A 20,404-nucleotide genomic window follows, 5' to 3' on the forward strand; every position below is an offset into this window, starting at 1 on the left:
TGGCTGAATGTAATTAATATTAATGAGGCAGTAATTATTCATTAAGTCCGTCAAACTGAACGCACACAAACAGAAAACCATATATGTGACTGTGACTAGTCAAAAAGCTTAATTTAGAGACATTTTAACTCCAGTTAGTTTTTCATTTAACTGGTTAATGCAGATTTGGTAGATAATGGGGTGTGTGTTGAGAATGGTGTCAAAAATAATCAGATTTTACTGGTATTAGTAGTGACTACTAATTTTTTTTATTTTAAGGTTTATTTTAATCGTACATTTTTATGATTTAATTCTTTTTTAGTAAATGTTTTAAAATTTTTATTTAACATTTTTATGATTTATTTAATTTTTGTATTTTAATTTGATTTGTTTTTTATATTAAAATCATTTTACTTTTACATTTTTTGATTTAGTAAATTTTAGTGTTTTATTTTTTTTTTATATTCAAATTATTTTACTTTGATTTTTTTAAATAATAAATTATTAGATTTTTACATTTATTTTTAAATTAATTTTAGTGTTTTATTTTTATTTATTTTATGATTTTTAAATTAATAAATTAAATAAAATTTTATTATTTAATTTGTTTTATGTGTTTTATGTAGATTTTTTTAAATAGTAAAATTAGTCCAGTAGTTGATTGTTAGTGTGTGAGTAGTATTTCTTCTAGCTGACGTCAGGTCAGCTAGTATCGATGTGCTCGTTAGTGTTTTGGAGCTGATGATCATGTGTCTGCAGCAGGAGGCCCCCAGCCGCTCCGAACCGGCCCTCCATCACCAGACGCCCAGAACCGTCTCTGCTGGACTGAAGAGGTTTCGCCGCGCCGGAGCCCACAGTAAACACACACCTGTCACGCTTCCAAAAAGGGCGTAGACTCAGTTTGATTTGTTTTTGTTTTTTGATCGTCTTCAGTGCTTTTTTTCCACGTAGTAGTAATAATCAGTTAAACAGGCATTTGTATTCTGTCTTCTAGAAATGCTGATTTGAGGTGAACGTGTGAAGCAGGTGTCGGTGATCAGAGAGTGTGATGTTTACAGCACTCCTCTCTCTGTTGTGTAGAAACTCTTTATTTAGCGTTCCTGATGATCACAGCAGACACTAGTTACATCAGGCTTCTCGACTACATCGATCTGGTTTCATGGATGTTTAGATCTGTTTAACTCATTTCTGTTTTTCATGCCGTTTCGCAAGAACTGAAGATACTTGACCAGTGACATGAGTATTATCAGTAAAAGGGTGTTTGTGTCCACGCGATCTGCAACCCAAAGGTGTTTGCTCCTGAATTGTGCTACAGATTGTGAATCAGTTCTTAAAGTGTAAATATTAAAAAGTCCACAAGAAACACAAGAGTTTGAAACCCTTTAAACTCCTGGAGTGTGATTTATTTCATGTGAAGCAGCTAGTCATGATTAATGAATGAATTATTTTTAGTAAATGCTTTTTTTTTAAATTTAAATTATTTTAGTTTTACATTTTTATGATTGAATTTTTATCGTTTTTTTGGTTTGTTTTTATATTTAAATTATTTGTATTTTTTTATTATGTAATTTTTGTTTTACATTTAATTTTGTTGTTACATTTTTATGATTTCATAACTTTTTTGTGTTTTATTTTAATTTGTTTTTATATTAAAATTATTTGCAATTTTAATATAAAATTAAAAAATGTGCAAATAATTTTAATATAAAAACAAATTAAAATTATTTGCACATTTTTTAATTGTTTCATTTTGATTTTTGCATATTTAAAATATTTTTGTTTACACTTTTATGATTTCATTTTTAGTGTTTTGTTGAATTATGTAAAAAAAAAAACTAAAATTAAATAAATAATTAAAATGTAACAATTTATGATTTCACTTTTAGGTTTTTGTTAATGTAAAAAAAAATATATTTTAAATATACAAAAATCAAAATGAAACAATAAAAAAATGTTACAAATAATTTTAATATAAAAAATTAAAATAAAACACTAAAAATTAATGAAATCATAAAAATGTAACAACAAAATTAAATGTAAAACAAAAATTACATAAAAAATACAAATATTTTAATATAAAAAAATTAAATCATAAAAAAATAAAATACTAATAAATCAGTAAAATGTAATTTTTTTTTTATGATTTAATTTTTAGTAAGTGTTTTGTATTTGTTTAATTCTTTTATTTATGGTTTAATTGATATTTAGTGTTTTATTTTTCTGTACTAAAATGATTTTTTTCCCTTTAATTTTGAAAATTGAACATGAAACTGAGTTTGCAAACCTTTTTACGTAATGTGACGTATTTCCAAGTGAGTGGATGTTTAACGAGTAAAACACAGCTGGATCATATCCATGGATTCATCTAATGGAGAAGTGCTTCTATGTGAAGGTCTCTGTGTGAATACGAGGGTTTAATGGCATCTGATGAAAAGGAAACTCATCAGTTATTATGTTACAACTTGATCTTCATTCTTTAGAATAATGTGCAGACGAACCATGACTGTATTTAGAAAGCAAACTGTAGATTTAACACGACCCGTTTGATTGGTTTATTGTGTAAAACTCTTTAAAAAAGCACAGAGCTGTACAGAAGGTTCCCTGTTGACTGACGGCACATTTTCCCGAAACGGCATCATCTCACGCCATGAAATGACGGGACTAAAAAAGACAGCGCTACGACACTGAGGCGACAGGAAGACACGAAGCCCTGCCTCCTCGCAGCAGACGATCCGCCTGCAGTCTCTCATCATCACGTGCAGGTCTCTGGAGCGTGTCAGGAGCAGACCCTCCTCCTGTCGGAGAACAGCCAGCGGAGGCTGCAGACCTGCGTCAGCGCCACGCTCAGCAGCACCAGCAGGTTCACACAGGACCAGAAGGAGACCCGCCACAGGTTGTCCTCCAGCAGGTTCCTGTCGCGCGCCTCGAAGGCCCTCAGGACCGTCTGCATCTGCCGACTGCGCTCCAGCCGCCGGTGGACCGTCTCCATCGACTCCTGAGTGTGAGTGAGTGAGTGAGTGTGAGTGTGTGTGTGTGTGAGAGTGAGTGTGAGTGAGTGTGAGTGTGTTTGAGTGAGTGAGTGAGTGAGTGTGAGTGAGTGAGTGAGTGAGTGAATTAGTAATTGAAACAGAGCTGAATTAAAACAAATATTAGATGTAAAACTTAAACTTGACTCTAATTAGAAATGCTGCCTTGGCAAATAACTGAAATTAAATAAGTTTAAATATTAAAATACCAAAACTGAACTAAACAGATATAATAAAAATGATGAAAGCACATAAAATTGATTAAAAAAAAGAAAAATATAAAATAAGTTAAATGTAAAAATATAAATAAATAATAGTATCTAAATAATACTAAAATAAAGTAAATGCTTTATGTACTGCTCAAAGTAAATTAAAGCTTTATTTAATGTTTTGAGATTATTTTAAATTAAATAAACAATTTCCCACTAATTATTATCCATATACAGTATATATATTATATATGGGCCATTCTACAGAACTGGTGCAAACTGCTGTCCCACAACCAAAACACATTTAAAAAGCATTTAAGTATTCAAAATCTTAGATGTTTACTAAGACCCTTCTATTCTCTGTTGAAACCCACAATAATATTTAAAATATTAGTAAGCTTAATATATATAAAATCATCATTTCTTGGGTACTTTCAATTGGGAGGAAGCTGTCCCGAACCCTAACCCCTAAATTTAAACTTATGAAAATGATATTGAAATAAATTAAAAAAAATGTTTTATTGTTGTTTTAAAAATATTTTTTTGATTCTTTTAAAAAGTGAAGTTCAAAAAAATATTTATTTTATATTTTCTTTGTAAATTATGAAACCTTATGTTAGAAAATGTGTCCCGTGTGTGTACTCCATGACAAAAGGGAACACATAATCCTCATATTTGGGAGAAATAAACTATATTTTAGTACAGTTATGCAGATTTTTTAGTATTTTAGTACGTGAGTTAGTACGTGAGTTAGTAGTGTTTTAGTACGTGAGTTAGTACGTGAGCTAGTACGTGAGTTAGTAGTGTTTTAGTACGTGAGTTATTAAGTGAGCTAGTACGCGAGTTATTAAGTGAGCTAGTACGCGAGTTAGTACGTGAGTTATTAAGTGAGCTAGTACGTGAGTTTGTAGTGTTTTAGTACATGAGCTAGTCCGTGAGTTAGTACGTGAGCTAGTACGTGAGTTAGAAGTGTTTTAGTACGTGAGTTAGTACGTGAGTTAGTAGTGTGCTAGTACGTGAGTTACTAGTGTTTTAGTACGTGAGTTAGTACGTGTTAGTAGTGTTTTAGTACGTGAGTTATTAAGTGAGCTAGTACGCGAGTTAGTACGTGAGTTATTAAGTGAGCTAGTACGTGAGTTAGTACGTGAGTTTGTAGTGTTTTAGTACATGAGCTAGTACATGAGTTAGTACGTGAGCTAGTACGTGAGTTAGAAGTGTTTTAGTACGTGAGTTAGTACGTGAGTTAGTAGTGTGCTAGTACGTGAGTTAGTAGTGTTTTAGCACGTGAGTTAGTAGTGTTTTAGTATGTGAGTTAGTACGTGTTAGTAGTGTTTTAGTACGTGAGTTATTAAGTGAGCTAGTACGCGAGTTAGTACGTGAGTTATTAAGTGAGCTAGTACGCGAGTTAGGATGTGAGTTAGTAGTGTTTTAGTACATGAGTTAGTACGCGAGTTAGTAGTGTTTTAGTATGCGAGTTAGTACGTTAGTAGTGTTTTAGTATGTGAGTTAGTAGTGTGCTAGTACGTGAGTTAATACGTGAGTTAGTACGTGAGCTAGTACGTGAGTTAGTACGTGAGCTAGTACGTGAGTTAGTAGTTTTAGTACGTGAGTTAGTAGTGTTTTAGTACGTGAGTTAGTAGTGTTTTAGTACGTGAGTTAGTACGTGTTAGTAGTGTTTTAGTACGTGAGCTAGTACGCGAGTTAGTGTTTTAGTATGTGAGTTAGTACATGAGTTAGTAGTGTTTTAGTACGTGAGCTTGTACGTGAGTTAGTACGCGAGTTAGGATGTGAGTTAGTAAGTGAGTTAGTAGTGTTTTAGTACGTGAGCTAGTACGTGAGTTGGTAGTGTTTTAGTACGTGAGCTATTACGTGAGTTAGTATGTGAGTTAGTAGTGTTTTAGTACGTGAGCTAGTACGTGAGCTAGTAGTGTTTTAGTATGTGAGTTGGTAGTGTTTTAGTACGTGAGCTAGTACGTGAGTTAGTAGTGTTTTAGTATGTGAGTTAGTACGTGAGTTAGTAGTGTTTTAGTACGTGAGTTAGTATGCGAGTTAGGATGTGAGTTAGTAGTGTTTTAGTACGTGAGCTAGTACGTGAGTTACTAGTGTTTTAGTATGTGAGTTAGTAGTGTTTTAGTACGTGAGTTAGTATGCGAGTTAGGATGTGAGTTAGTAGTGTTTTAGTACGTGAGCTAGTACGTGAGTTACTAGTGTTTTAGTATGTGAGTTAGTAGTGTTTTAGTACGTGAGTTAGTATGCGAGTTAGGATGTGAGTTAGTAGTGTTTTAGTACGTGAGCTAGTACGTGAGTTACTAGTGTTTTAGTATGTGAGTTAGTAGTGTTTTAGTACGTGAGTTAGTATGCGAGTTAGGATGTGAGTTAGTAGTGTTTTAGTACGTGAGCTAGTATGTGAGTTACTAGTGTTTTAGTATGTGAGTTAGTACGTGAGTTAGTAGTGTTTTAGTATGTGAGTTAGTGAGTTAGTAGTGTTTTAGTACGTGAGCTAGTACGTGAGTTAGTAGTATTTTAGTACGTGAGCTAGTATGTGAGTTAGTACGCAAGTTAGGATGTGAGTTAGTATGTTAGTATGTCGCTACCAAAGCATTACTGTCACTACCGAAACATGGGATGTTTTCTCAGAAATAAAGTATACTGAAGCTGTTATGATAGCTTTTGGTTCAATGTATATTCAAACTAATGAATCCTTAACTTTGAAATCAGTTTGATCAACTTCATGCCTTTTACAAAGAACAAATTGGATTCAAAATACAACAATTCTCATAAATCACACTTGAAATATTGTTAAAAATGTAACTGTTATTGATTTACCTCTGAAAAAAAAAATAGCAAACAAATATATTTACAATGTAGATGCAAGCAAAATCTTAGTAGGTCATTATAACCCTTCTAATTAAATTATTACTGTGTTTCGGTAGTGACACATTTGGGGAGAGGACAAATATTTTCTGAAAATACAACATGAGAATTAATTACTAGAAATGTGTACTTTGGATATTATACAATTTACATACACATTTTTTTTTTGGGAAAAGACATTTTTTCCAAGACGTTTTTAACTCTGACTTTGGACCAATTCTGGCCCATATATATGTAATTAAGAAATTAGATTTTGCTTAAAGTCAGTGCTATTACTGTTAATTAATAAATTAAAACTATTCAAAATTGTTTTGGTAATTGAAATAGAGCTGAAATAAATATTAGATGAAAAAAAAAACAATGAAATAGGTTTAAGGACTAAAATTGATATTAAACAAGATAAAAAAAACTAATGAAAATGACAAAAGCACATAAAATTAGTAACAAATAATATGTTAAATGAAATATTAATAAATACTATATCATATAAATAATGCCAAAATAACACCGCTTAAAGTAAATGAAGCCTTTAGGATGTTTCGCATTTTGAGATTATTTTCAATGAAACACATTCCCATAAAAAAAAACCTGAAAAGCACACTGAGCTGGTTTGTGTTTCTGTGGAAGACAGAGGCAGCCCACAGAACGTCATTCACTTAATATCTTTATAAATCAGCACTATGTAATCATGTGACTCTGACATCAGATTCACTCGCCTTTATGTCGTCCAGCTTGTACTCTAATAGGCTCTCTGGCTCTCCAAGCCCCGCCCACTCGTCGTCTGCTCCGCCGTCATTGGCTGGGCTGTCCATGATGACCTCGAAGAAGACCATCTTCTCGGAGAACCTGCTGAAGCTGTTGTCGAAGCAGATCTGATAGTCTCCCGCCTCCGTGGGCTCCACCCTGAAAACAGCGGACCAATCACACGCGAGTAAGTCATCTAGTGCAGTGTTTCTCAACCAGGGGTCCGTGGACCCCTAGTGGTCCTTGACATAAGGCCAGGGGGTCCGTATAAAGTATGAATTTTTGTATAAATGTTGTATATTTTGACATGATGTTCCCATGAAAGAAAAATCCAATATAGCTGATGATATGGCCAAATACTGGACAAGTCAGCTAACTTGAATTATACTTGACTGCATTTGGTCCTCACAAAGACACAAATGATACGAGTCAATTTTGTTCTGGAGGTCCTTGAGGATGGTTCTGAATTGGAACGGGGTCCGGTACGCCAAAAGATTGAGATTCACTGATCTAGCGCATGTTTACACAGCAAAACAATAGAAAGCAGCAGCTGAATGGTGTGAACGGCCCAACACTTTATATGTGACAGGAGGACCATAGTACAGTAATGTATGATAATACCATGGTATTTATCACACGTACATCTCAGAGACGTCTGTTTGACATCTGCAAGACGTATCTTTAGAGTGTTTGCTCATCTGCAGTACATCTACAGGAGGATGTTTCCTAGCAGATGTCAAATAGACGTTTAGAAGATGTCTTTAAGATGTTTATGATTTAGAATGCATGTGTTAAAGACCTCTATCAGAGGTTTGTACACAGCAGATGCTTTCCAGATCTTTAACAGACCTCTTGCAGATGTGCGTGTGCTATCTGGCCAATGAACGCACCACAGTATGATTTCCGAAATGAAATGTCTGAGCGAGATGAGATGAGAGCACTCACATGTGAACGCCGTCAGAACGGCGAAACTCGGAGACCAGGTGGATTGCCTGAGGAGAGACGATGGAGAAATCCACATCCATGCCTGCTCCGGCGATCACCTGCACAAACACAACGCCATAGTGACCGTAGTTTAACTCTGGCACTTCTAGGACAATCAGAGTAAATAAAGGTGGAACCATGAAATGGCTCTTTCCATTAGGTTTGCCTTTGCAAACATCATGAGAGCGTTACTTCTGAATAGTGACTTCCCTGACAGCACACGTACATCTCAGAGACATCTGTATCTTTAGAGTGTTTGCTCATCTGCAGTAGTCTATAGGAGGATGTTTCCTAGCAGATGTCAAATAGCCGTTTAGAAGATGTCTTTAAGATGCTTATGATTTATAATGCATGCAAAACTGACGTCTATCAGATGCTTGTACACAGCAGATGCTTTCCAGATCTTTAGCAGACGTACCTGTGCTGTCAGATGTATAAAGGTTTTCATATCGTTTTGAGAACATTAGAGAACCTCGCCAGAACGTTCTCCGTCATCTGTGTTTGTGTGTAACGTTACATATCTCAGAGCTCGCGCTGTAACGTTACCTGGTACTCGATCTCGATGCTGCCGTTGCGAACAGCGCTCTGGTAGAAACACTCTTTGCTGGCAGCTGGCAGCAGAAACGTGAACTCGCTGTCGGTGGGACTGAACGCGTTGACGGCGCCGATGAACAGCGCGACGCATCCGAGCAGAGACGCGTCATGCATGCTGTAACCCAGAGGAAGAGCGCTTTAAACGGCGCTCGTAACTCAGTCCAGCAGCGGATGTGTTCCGCTTCCGTAGCTCAACTTTTGCTGCTGCGCTCAGCCAATCAGAGCACACCGAGTGTCCGCGCTGCAGCCAATCAGCGCGCAGGGACGCGTGTTACACATAACACCGTCATCGAAACCTGTAACATCCTGAAGCATAAAGCAATGCTAGCCAGATAAGATCAACTTTACAATCAGACTATGAGATAAAATATATAAATAGACATAAACCCGGTATTATATAAGCTATAATCACTTAAAACGCACACCTCAAAGCGGAATTCAGTGGAACATGTCTACGATGGGGTCTTACTTTAGACACGCTGATATAATGTCCATCTGTCGCTAGATGACAGCACAACCAAACCATACTGACATCCACACTTAGTTCTGCTGGTAGTGACATCTGTGTTGAGTAGGGTGAAAAAATACTCAATAAAATGGCTCGCAATCAGTTGCATTATTATTATTATCATTATTATTATTATCATCATTATTATTATTATTATTGGCAGTAGTATTAATGGTAAGTCAAGCATCACTATTTCTCATGCTTTAGGCTAGAGATTATTATAATAAATATTGTACAGCATGCACATAAAAGCTTCAACTGCAAATAAAATTGCACAAAAGAAAATGCAACTGTATAATGTACAGTACAAGTGTAGCTGTGAAAAACCCCCTGAGAAATGTCATGGTGAAAAGAATGAAAGTGAGATGGTGAACTTTGAACACACACAGCGAGCGACTGAACATAACTGATTCAAAACTGACCAGAGATCAGACGCTGGTCCAGTTTCATGAGGGCAGGTGCATGAGAGTGTGTGTTCAGAGATGATTCACGGTCAGTGCCACAGCTCACGACAGACGACTGCTTCCTGTCTCACTGCATCCTCACATCTGAGCTCTCACTGCACCGGAACTCTCAGATCTGTGTGTGTGTGTGTGTGTGTGCGCACTAGTCTCTGGGTCATCAGATAAGCGAGAGCGCCTGTGGTCACCTATTTTGTTGTTTGCTTTTTCCGGATTTCTGCAGATCTTCACGCATCCTCTGCATGCACAGCAACACAAAAGCAGGGTGATTTTAGGACTGCAGTGAGGAAACGATCGAACAGACCAATTCAATATTTCATCATACATTTACAGAAATGAAATAAAATAACATCAGTTACTTCCCGTTTCGTACATTAGCAGTGGTCATTTGATATTATAATTAAGACATTATTACTTTTTATGTAACAATAAAAAGTAATAGTTATGTAGCAATACTTTTTATATGTGGGATATTGTTACTTTTTAAGTTACTTTTTATGAAATTAGCACAGTATTGTTACTTTAGGTAACTAAAATAGTTACTTTTTATTCAGTAAGTAGGATTTTGTTACTTTTTAAGTAACAATAATTTAAAAAGTAGCTTTTTATGAGATTAGCACAAATATTGTTAAATGAAGTAAAAATAATAAAAAGTTACTTTTTATTTAATAAGATTGGATATTGTTTAATGTAACAATGAACAAAAATGATTTTATAACTAGGATATTGTTACTTTTTAAGTAACAATAAAAGTTACTTTTTTATGAAAGTAGCACAAAAATTGTTACTTCAACAATAAAAAAGTTTATAATAAGTAATAATTATCTAACAATAATAAGTTAGATATTGCTACTTTTAAGTAACAATAATGAGTTACTTTTTTATTTTATAAGCAGGATATTGTTACTTCTTAAGTAACTAATAAGAAGTTAAATATAAAAAAGTTACCATTTATTTAATAAGTTGGATATTGTTATGTTTCAAGAAACAATAAACAAAAAAATATTTTATAACTAAGATATTGTTACTTTTTAAGTAACAACAAAAAGTTACCTTTCTATGAAATGAACACAATATTGTTACTTTAAGCAAACAACAATTATTTTTATTCAGTGAGTAGGATTGTGTTACTTTTTAAGTAACAATAATAAGTTACTTTTCATGACAGCAGAATATTGTTACTTTAAGTGACTTTTTATGAGATTAGCAACAAGCAATACTACTTTAAGTTATAATAATAAAGTTACTTTTTTATTTGACAAGTAGGACTGTGTTACTTTTTAAGTAACAATAATAAAAAGTCACTTTTTAGGTAAATGGAGAACAAAAACAACGAGGTTTCAGAAGACAGACGTAAAAATGGAGTGACAGATAGATTTATCATCATTCAGCCAAAACTTCCTCATTTTAGTTCCTTTCCTCTGTCGAACCCCTCCCTAGTGCTCTCTCTCTCTCTCTGAGACACACACCCTTCCGCGAGCAGTGGGCGGTCATCTCTCTCTCTCTCTCTCTCTGTGGGCTCAGTGAGGTTCAGGGTCAGAGGATGTCAGGTCGCTCTCAGGAGAGTCTGCTCAGATGATGCTGTATGCTTGAGTGTTTGCTGTGCTCACGCTGAGGATGGACTCTCACACACCGCAGTGAATCATTCACACACTCTATGGAGGACCCGGCCGTCGCGCTCTGACAGAGAGGTTTCCCGTCTGAAGGTGTAGGTGTTGTTTGGCTGGGTTGATAGATCAGTCATACTGCAGCATGGCGGACGCAGCTGAGAGCGTGAATAAAGACATGAAGGTGTTCGTGGTGGACAGCCAGGCGTTCCCGAGTCAGGTGTCCGTCAGGAGGGACGGCCCGCGGCTCTCCGTCATCTACCTGCTGCTGGCCGTGGCTCTGCTGGGGGTCTTCATCGAGGCTGGATTCATCTGGCATCTCTACAGCAGGCCCGCGGTGAGTCCTCATCACGCTCTTCCATGCAGTTCATATAGTTATTAGCTATGCTCAGTTAACCCTCTGGAGGTCTTTGGTCATTTTAGACCAAAAAATACTCTGTTTTGCATTTTTTAAATGTTTGGTGGTATGGTATGTAGCACTTGATATATGCTGATGCGGACATGATTATAAAAGAGTAAATCATTGTAAAATAAAAATAGTCACACTTGTGATCTGAATGGGAAAAATGAACATACAGAGCAATTATGTACAATCTACAAATCAGCCTTGATGGAGTAGTCTTTAATAATGCCTAAATATATCCCAATGCAAAACCTACTAAAAGTACACCTGAAAATAATTTTAAAAGCAACTAGTCAAAACGCAGCCTATCTATCTATAACACACAATTTAGCAGTGAACATTGTCTAGGAGCATGGAATTCCCTCAGAATACAATGTATTAAAGAAACAATATAATTGCAATAAAATATAGTGCATTTGTTTAATTAAACAAAAAGTTCTGCTTACCATCTTTGGCCTGTTTTTGACCCCCGAGGATCACAGGTGTGACTCTTAAATGAGACACATGGGCATGAGCTTGAGTAATGTTATGAGTATTTACAATGGGCTCCAGGAGACCACAGAGATCACTGATCATGTGACTCAGATTGCTCTGTAGATCATCTGAAGTCATGCTGGAGATCCTGGCCGTCAGGTTTAGTTCATGTAGCTCCAAATACTGAGACATCCGTACACTCAGATTATAGTTCTGGGAATATTTGCAGTGGAAAAACCCCAACACAATCATTTCACTAGTGCTGACACACCTACTGTACATCTATAAAGGGAAAGCATGTATTTTAGTTGCTGTAACCACACAACATCTCTTTTACAGTGTTTTTCACACTCTTTAGCTTTTCTGTGATCATGTGGTGTGACTGATAATATGAGCTCATGAGACGTGTATAATAATTACTATACGTGTGGAAGAATTGAGTCAACAATGTCAATGAATAATTGCAACAATGCCACAAGAATGAGACACTGTTGCCCCCGCTGGGCATCTTGTCATCAGTGTAGGTCAGATGACCCCTCCCACCCCTGTGCTGACATCACTTCCTCTAACGCTGCGGGAATGATCCCATGTTTCGCTTCTTGGATGCTGCCAAGAGTCTCAAAATCTCACTCTGCTTTGACCTTTCTGACCCCTGATCAGACGAATCGGTGTAAAATACAGGCAGCCCTCTGCTGTTCTAGTGTCAGTAGTGACTGGATAATCTATCGTTTGGCTAAAGGCAGATCTCAGTTTAGCAGTAGCCAGAGGTCTTGCATCTGCTTATGGTTTTGAAGCCTTTGGTAACTACCCCAGATTGCTAACCACTAGGTTACACAACCCCCGCAGAATATTGCTCATGGCTTTGGATTACTGTGTAGAGATTTCCTGTAAACATTTGCACATTTACACCCAAGACATTGTCAAAAAAACAAACAAACAAAAAACCACACACATACCATTATATATATTAGCAATGCATGATTAAGCTCCATGTAATAAAATCAATTGGTGTTCATCCTGGTAAAGAGTGTGACAGTCCTCTATCAAAACTAATAACAGTGTTATGGTCCTACAAACGACTCAAGTGCATGAGATTGAGGACAGAGCCTTTCAGCACATCCTAACAGATCTTAAAATACAACGAGAGTCTTTTTAAAAAGTCAGATTTGTTAAAAAAAGGTTAAAACAATGGACTCTCATATACCCTAACTCACCTTCCCCCAGAAAAAAAGTTAAATTGTAAGCCGTAGCTATCTAGACACATTCAAAAATTATTTGATTAGTGATAAAATTATCCCAAAGTAGTGCTAATGTTAGATATGAAAATGTGAAGATATGAAGATTTGTCTGTTCAGACCAATGCGTTAACAAAAGGCAGACAGTTTCATTCTCTGACAGTAGATGGCGCTTTTAGAAAAGCAGAAATAACCTGATAACTCTGGGACATAAAGTGCTACGTAAACCTTAAAGAAAATTTTTTTATACACGTTTGCATGTGCTCTAGAAAGCTCCATCTTTGTCCGACGTCTGCTCTATTGTTCTCCAGAAGTTATGAGCAAAAAAATAGCTTTGTACTCTTTTAAACTAAACAACTGATTAGTGCAAAGCAAATTAATTGTGCATGTGCGACCTGGGTGTACAAAGTACGCGTGGCTACAGAAATTGAGTGTTGCGTTGTACTATTCTAGTGACGAAATTTGCGCCACGTGCATTATACGCTAGACCCTAACTGAAGTATACTTTGGGCTTAACTTTCGGTTTCTGACACGCAGGGTGTCAAACATCATTTGCATGTTTTCAAACATCACCGTTCAGATTTCCTAATCCGTTATGTTTATAAAACCACACCATAATACAGTAATGCAGAGACCAGAGCTGATTGCTCCTCTGCTTCTCACTGTAACAGCTGCGGTGACTAAAAGCACAAATCCTATTGGTTGGCCAGTTTTATTCAGCAGTGAGACTGAAACGAGATTACAACACTTAAAAATCAGTTGCATTGACGGTATACGAATACTTGTTTCAGTCAGGAGCATTAACACCCATTCGTTCAGACTGCTGTGAACAGGCCTTCATTCACATCTGAAATGCCAAAACATTTTAAGTTGTGAAAGACATCAAAAGTTTTCTTTTCTTTCTAGGCATCATCAGATATCCATAAAGTGGAATATATAAAAGTGAGTATATATTTTACTCAAGTGTGTGTGCGAGTACATAAGCACGTGTCTGACGATCGTATTAACGCTGCTGTAAATATGTATCCGCAGGGAGAGAAGTCCACGTCTCCCAGAAGTTCACATGGTTGGTAAACTCTCACACAGTCAGAGGATTGAAGCGCTGCTCTTCAAGATGTGTTCAGTGTTCATTCGGCTTGTTTTCTCAACAGATTACAATAAAGCTGTGCCTGCGAAACCTCCCAAAGCTGAGAGCAAACCGGCAGCATTTCTGCAAAGTATGGAACAGCTTCCACACACACACACACGTATATTTATGTTTTTGAATAGGGTTGCAAAAAAGCAGAACATTTCCAAAACTTTCCAGAAATTTTTGAAACTTTCTGGGATTAATTTTTGGAAACTTTTGGAAAATTTGGGGATTTTTCCCAGTTATTAAATATTTTTTACATTTTTCTTCATATGCATTAGCCATTATATTGCTAAACGTATTGCAGCTGCATGACGTGTGTGTCTCTGTGTGTGTGTGTGTGTGTGTGTGTGTGTGTGTGTAGTCGCTTCCCCCGCGTCTGGCGGGAACGGCGTCCTGCACTGGAGAGCCGACAGCTTCCCGGTGTTCACGAGGGGACTGGAATACAAGAACAACAGCCTGTACGTCCAGCAGGACGGATACTATTACATCTTCTCCAAGATCGCTCACCTGGAGAACTGCAACTTCTTCAAGCATCAGGTCATGCAGTGCACGGAGAGGTACAGCTCACAGGCCATCGAGCTGATGCAGAGCTCCAGGTACTCCACAGCACACCACAGATCACCTCAGATCACAGCTGCAAGCGTTAAAGCTCATGAATGTTTTTATTTTAGGTTTATCTGCGTGCCCAATAAATCTCAGTGGAGGGACAACAGCTACCTGGGAGGCATCTTCCAGCTGTATAAAGGAGACAGTGTGTTCGTGAAGGTCAATAACAGCTCGCAGGTGCACGGTGAAGCCTACGAGAACTTCTTTGGGGCCTTCATGGTCTAAATACTGACATACTGCTGCAAGAAAATCACACACACACTCTCAGGTTCTCATTCCAGTTTTCAATATTATTTGACATATTTAGCGAATTGTTGCAATATAGAATTGTGCTATTTTTTTATTTTTGTTTCTGCGGGTGAATAAATATATTTAGTGTGAGTATGGCTGAAACCTGACCCTCGGATCAGATGTCATTTCTCCGTAAAGCTAAACGATAATTCTGCTAGTTTGTGCGTTAGAGGCCCATTCTCAGGAAACCATTTGAAAAGAAACATATTTTTAATCACTTATTTTTAAATAATTGCACTATTTAAGAAATCATGTTTCAAATGCTTGTAAACTTGTTACTGTCATCTATCCTTTATCTATTATAAGCTGATGTCAGTTTATATACATATATTACATGTCTCTGTTTGAAGTGCTGCATTCTGGAATGTTTCAGTGCAATTCATAATGTAACATGCATCTCAGCATTGCTGTATAAACCAGAGATTTCTTCTATGGTCAGGTTTATTATTCTTTGTTTTATTTTTCCCAACTGTTGTCATGATGGAGCAATTGTTTCAGAGTGTCTTTTTGAGCAAGTACCTCAGTACTGAGGTATTTTACCACCACAGTAAGTCAAGAACACACGTTAAAGAAATACTTCACCTAAAAATGTAAATTTGCAGATCATCCGAGATCAGGGTGAGTTTGTTTCTTCATCAGGTTTGTAGAAATGTAGCATTGCATCATTGTCTCACTGCAAGTGAATGGGTGCCGTCAGAATGAGAGTCCAAACAGCTGATAAAAACATCACAATAATCCACAAGTAATCCACAGCACTCCAGTCCACCAGTTAACTTCTGGAGAAGACAAAAGCTGAGACAAATCCAGCATTAAGACGGCACCCATTTACTGTAATGCTACAATTCTCTAAACCTGATGAAGAAACAAACTCATCCTAATCTTGGATGGCCTAAGAGTGAGCACACTTATCCACAAGTAATCCATAGCACTCCAGTCCACCAGTTAACTTCTGGAGAAGACAAAAGCTGAGACAAATCCAGCATTAAGACGGCACCCATTTACTGTAATGCTACAATTCTCTAAACCTGATGAAGAAACAAACTCATCCTAATCTTGGATGGCCTAAGAGTGAGCACACTTTCATTTCTGGGTGAACTACTTTCAGTGCGTTCAACGAGATGGCGCACATGAATCGATCAAACATTCAGCTGTGCGTTCACGGTGTGACATTGTTTGTTGTTATTTATAAAAGTACATACTGTGTTTTGACTATATTGACTGGAATGTGCATTAAATGTGTATCATAGTAATACAATATTGCAATCTCAGAGTCTTCTCCAGCGAGTCACAATAGTCTTGCACAATGCCGCTTATCTTCCTTATTTTCTAGCTCTCGATTTCAACCTCAGTGTGCTGAATGCAGCGCTGCACATCAAAGCCGCACAGAGCACGACAGATAAAGAGAGAGAGATGGAGGGAAAGCAGAGATAAGCAGGGAGATGTGTGGGGACGGCAGGATGTGGTGGAGCGAGGTGGAATAAGACAGAAAGGGGACAGAAAGCGCGCAGGAACGGGGTTTTCGGAGGGGGGCAGCGGTTGCATTTTCCTGACTCAGCGCATTTCTGCATTCACAACGGAAGTTTCCAAAAAAACCTGCAGTCACCACAAATAAACAAATGGCTGTGTAGTTTCTTTTAGATGTTCTTTCCGTTTAAAGAGAGAAAGTCAAGAATCCGTGCTGATGTCTTCTACTCGTCTTTGTGAATCTATCTGATATTACTCAAACACACTGTGACCCACAGGTCAGATTCGGGGGTCTTGTCTGGCTGGTTAGTGAGGGCCGATACTACACCATAGATTCAAAAACCAGTGCTTCTCTATTTGCGTCAGTGCGTCTCATTTTTCTCAATAAAATAATAACAGTTTCTTGTTCACACCAAATATGAATTTCTTATTCATTTAAACTGTTCGTGTTTTGGCACCCACGCAAAAGAGTCCACCTGTCTACACTTTGCACAAAAACTACATGCACATAAATTAATATGAGACATCACATGCAAAATTATCCATTCAATTTTTTAAATCTGTCAGAAACACATGTATTCTGGGTTGCTACATTTTACACACTGAAAAAAATGGCTTTGAAATAGTTTTCACTCAGAAATGGCTAGTACATTTCACAAATAATTACAAAAAAATGGCAAGTAACAGTATTTTCTTGTACACTGTACTCAATTAATTAATCAATCAATATTTATATATATAGCACAGTAAAAAACAAAAAAAAAACAACAACTGAAGTTGATCAAAGTGCTGCACAATATAAAAAGCCAATATTTAATACATAATGCACTAGTGAAAAGCAATACAGATAATAATGATAGTGAGATAAATCAAATAAAATGGTATAAATAAGGGGATCATGATCTCTATTCATTTTTTATTTACAACTTTGAACAATATATATATTTTTTTTTTTTTGCAGTGCAGATGTCATTTGTGATGTCCTTTAAAACAGTTATTTCTTTATGTTTTACCAGTAGCAGATTCCTTTTTTTTTTAAGAAAATTAAATATGAGTTTTGTTTCTCCTTTGCTGCGTTTGATGTCACAGCTCAGCACAGTCACATGAAAGCAGAAAACAGAGAAGTAAGAAAAGTGTTTTAGTGCGTATGTAAATTGCACACATCAGCTTTAAGGTGCAATGGCTGGAGAAACACGAGCAGTGTTTCACAACCGTAGGGTTCACAAAAATGTCAACACATACCGAAAATTAAAACGATTACAACATGTATGTCTTAATATGTGTGAGCATGACTTGATCTCTCAAGATGTCCATGTAGATCTCAGGGCTTCAGTTCACTCAAGCGTTTGGGAGCTGCTGATCTACAGGGTGGATGTAGAGTTATTTTTCTCATTTTCCTGCATTTTATCAAGTGCAGACATCTGAAACATAACAGCCAATAGAAACCCCCTTGAGAACAGTAGTTAACGTTTAAGACTTGTGAAGTGAATGTGGCTTTAGAATGAGTGTAAGATCTAGATGCCTACACACTAAACGCTCTCATACACTCATTATCATACTGTGCGGTCGTGGTGACATGGCATTTTACACACCTGGTGGTTTCCTTCCACAGCCGCTCACACTGCACCTGAACACAACAGGAAGTAGAACTCGGAGTCTGATGTCACTTCCTCCAACGGCCATAAACTTCATTTAATATCACACAGACAGACAGACAGACAGATGGATAGACGGATGGACAGACAGATAGATAGAAAGATATTCCAATGGATAGATAGATAGATATAGATAGATAGATAGATAGATAGATAGATAGATAGATAGATAGATAGATAGAGACAGACAGACAGACAGATAGATAGATAGATAGACAGATGGATATAGATGGATAGATAGATGGATAGATAGATAGATAGATGGATATAGATGGATAGATAGATGGATAGATGGATAGATAGATGGATATAGATGGATAGATAGATGGATAGACAGATAGATAGATAGACAGATGGATATAGATGGATAGATAGATAGATGGATATAGATGGATAGTTTGATAGGTAGACAGCAGGTGGGTCTGTGTGGTAGAGTGTTTGCTGCTGTGCTGTAGGAAGCTGTGAGAGCGTGAGTGGGAGATCGAGAGTGAGAGACGGGGGCGGTGAGAGCCTGCGCTTCTGATTCAGCACTTTTCTGGCATCTTGGTGGAAGTTTCCAGAAACACTCTGTCTTTATACGCAACCAACCGTTCCCTCTTCTCATTTCTTTCTGTTACTCAGAGAAAAAGAGTGAAAGAGAGAGCAATGAATGGCATGAGAAAGAAAGAAAAACGAGCCGCTTGTTTCTTTCCGAGCATCAGTCTCTGTTCCTCTAAAGACCAAGATCAGAGACCAAACTGAGTGACAGACAAACACAGTCCTACCAAAACCTTTAACCAGACCTAAAACCAGAGGGGTGATGGGCTGATCCAGTTTAGACATCTGCTGATCCAGCTCCACAAACACGTCCTTCTCACTGAAATCACAGTCTGTCTGTTTTGAACAGATATGAAAGTTTTGTCAGTGAACACATCTGTCAAACGGACAGTGATGGTCTAAGGATTACAGATGTGGAGCAGGTCCAGGGCCTGTTGAGAAGACAGTCAAAGATGCAGCAGTGTTTTCCTGAGCTGTGCAAGTCAAGGTGCTTCGCATGAGAGGCGTCCGCTGAGATCAAAGCTGCAAATACCAAGCCAATGTTTCACTTCTCCACATCCATCAACAGGTGGCGGAAGACAACCGCCAAACTGCCTTCAGCAGAGACTCCGCTGCCGATCTGCTCAGATAAGCATGAATATTTTCCAGCTGTTTTTAATTTCTGAAGCAGGTCTTAGCAGGACAAGGACACCTACTGAAGTAGATTTGTTTAGAAACACAATCTGGCGTCTCAGAACTGTCAAGTTTGGAGCTTGCTCATCTTTACTTCTGCAAACGGGCATCTAACAGCCACTGGCTACACTTACATATCCAGTGAGACATCTCTTCAGTTATGTTCTTTATTGTACATGTAAGCACATCCACTGAGTCACGGTAATTGTTCCTAAAACGGGCATCTAACAGCCACTGGCTACACTTACATATCCAGTGAGACATCTCTTCAGTTATGTTCTTTATTGTGCATGTAAGCACATCCACTGAGTCACGGTAATTGTTCCTAAAATAGCATGAAATCCTCCTTAAACTGTCCTACTGCTGAGAAGCATGGCTCTTCCAACTGACTACTGTAGGACTACTGGATTAGATAGATCTTTCTCAATGTCTTTAGTCATGCAGACCTTCTCCTGCCTTGTAACATTTTCCAGTGAAACTGAAAGGAGCAGGAGACGGGCCAGTTCAGAGAGCTGGCAGATATTAAGCTCAGATAATTACATGACTGGAATACAGCTGTCTGGATGCAGCTAAGAGGTTAGATATAACAGCATGGCTCACTTATATTAAAAGGCTGCACCTGGCTGATCCAGCCTGAACTGTATGCTTTCTAACGCTAGAATATTTGAGCATAAGAAACAACATTTATGACATGGTCCATGTCAGATTTTGTTCTGGTTTGAGGCATGTGAATTTGGCAAATTTGGTTTTTCAGGGTTTCCAGAAACAGATGCCTGGAGGGGTTGCAAAAATGGCTGCCAAGTAAAAAGACATTAACTAACATTTCTCAACCAATCACCTTAACTACCTAAAAGTGGTGACCAGTCAGCTTTCAAACAGCCAATATATGAAGAATCACATTTTGAAAAATTAGTTCATTTGTCTCACTGAAGCTCTTCTAGTAGCACTG

General features: G+C 37.4%; 2 protein-coding genes across 3 annotated transcripts; one reads left to right on the top strand and one right to left on the bottom strand.

The window, feature by feature from the left end:
- Window positions 1-2,494: 2,494 nt before the first annotated feature.
- LOC107662734 (transmembrane emp24 domain-containing protein 1-like) lies at window positions 2,495-8,671 on the bottom strand. Its single transcript, XM_016452816.1, has 4 exons — window positions 8,363-8,671; window positions 7,778-7,875; window positions 6,805-6,991; window positions 2,495-2,974 (listed from the first exon to the last, which is right to left on the bottom strand). Exons 1-4 carry the CDS (start codon window positions 8,522-8,524, stop codon window positions 2,756-2,758), a joined length of 666 nt encoding a protein of 221 aa, XP_016308302.1. The 5' UTR covers window positions 8,525-8,671; the 3' UTR covers window positions 2,495-2,755.
- Window positions 6,998-15,764, top strand: tnfsf14 (TNF superfamily member 14). Of its 2 annotated transcripts, none has more exons than XM_016452814.1 (7): window positions 6,998-7,019; window positions 10,904-11,323; window positions 14,005-14,040; window positions 14,131-14,164; window positions 14,250-14,315; window positions 14,592-14,826; window positions 14,902-15,764. In XM_016452814.1, the coding sequence occupies exons 2-7, from the start codon at window positions 11,132-11,134 to the stop codon at window positions 15,059-15,061; spliced, it is 723 nt and encodes a 240-aa protein (XP_016308300.1). In that variant the 5' UTR covers window positions 6,998-7,019; window positions 10,904-11,131; the 3' UTR covers window positions 15,062-15,764. The 2 variants fall into 2 exon arrangements, with proteins under 2 accessions (XP_016308300.1, XP_016308299.1); XM_016452813.1 differs by having other exon boundaries at window positions 7,001-7,019; window positions 10,820-11,323.
- The last annotated feature ends 4,640 nt before the right edge of the window (window positions 15,765-20,404 follow it).

This window comes from Sinocyclocheilus anshuiensis, unplaced genomic scaffold (genome assembly GCF_001515605.1).
Source record: "Sinocyclocheilus anshuiensis isolate Anshui unplaced genomic scaffold, SAMN03320099.WGS_v1.1 scaffold687, whole genome shotgun sequence".
Taxonomy (NCBI): Eukaryota; Metazoa; Chordata; class Actinopteri; order Cypriniformes; family Cyprinidae; genus Sinocyclocheilus; species Sinocyclocheilus anshuiensis.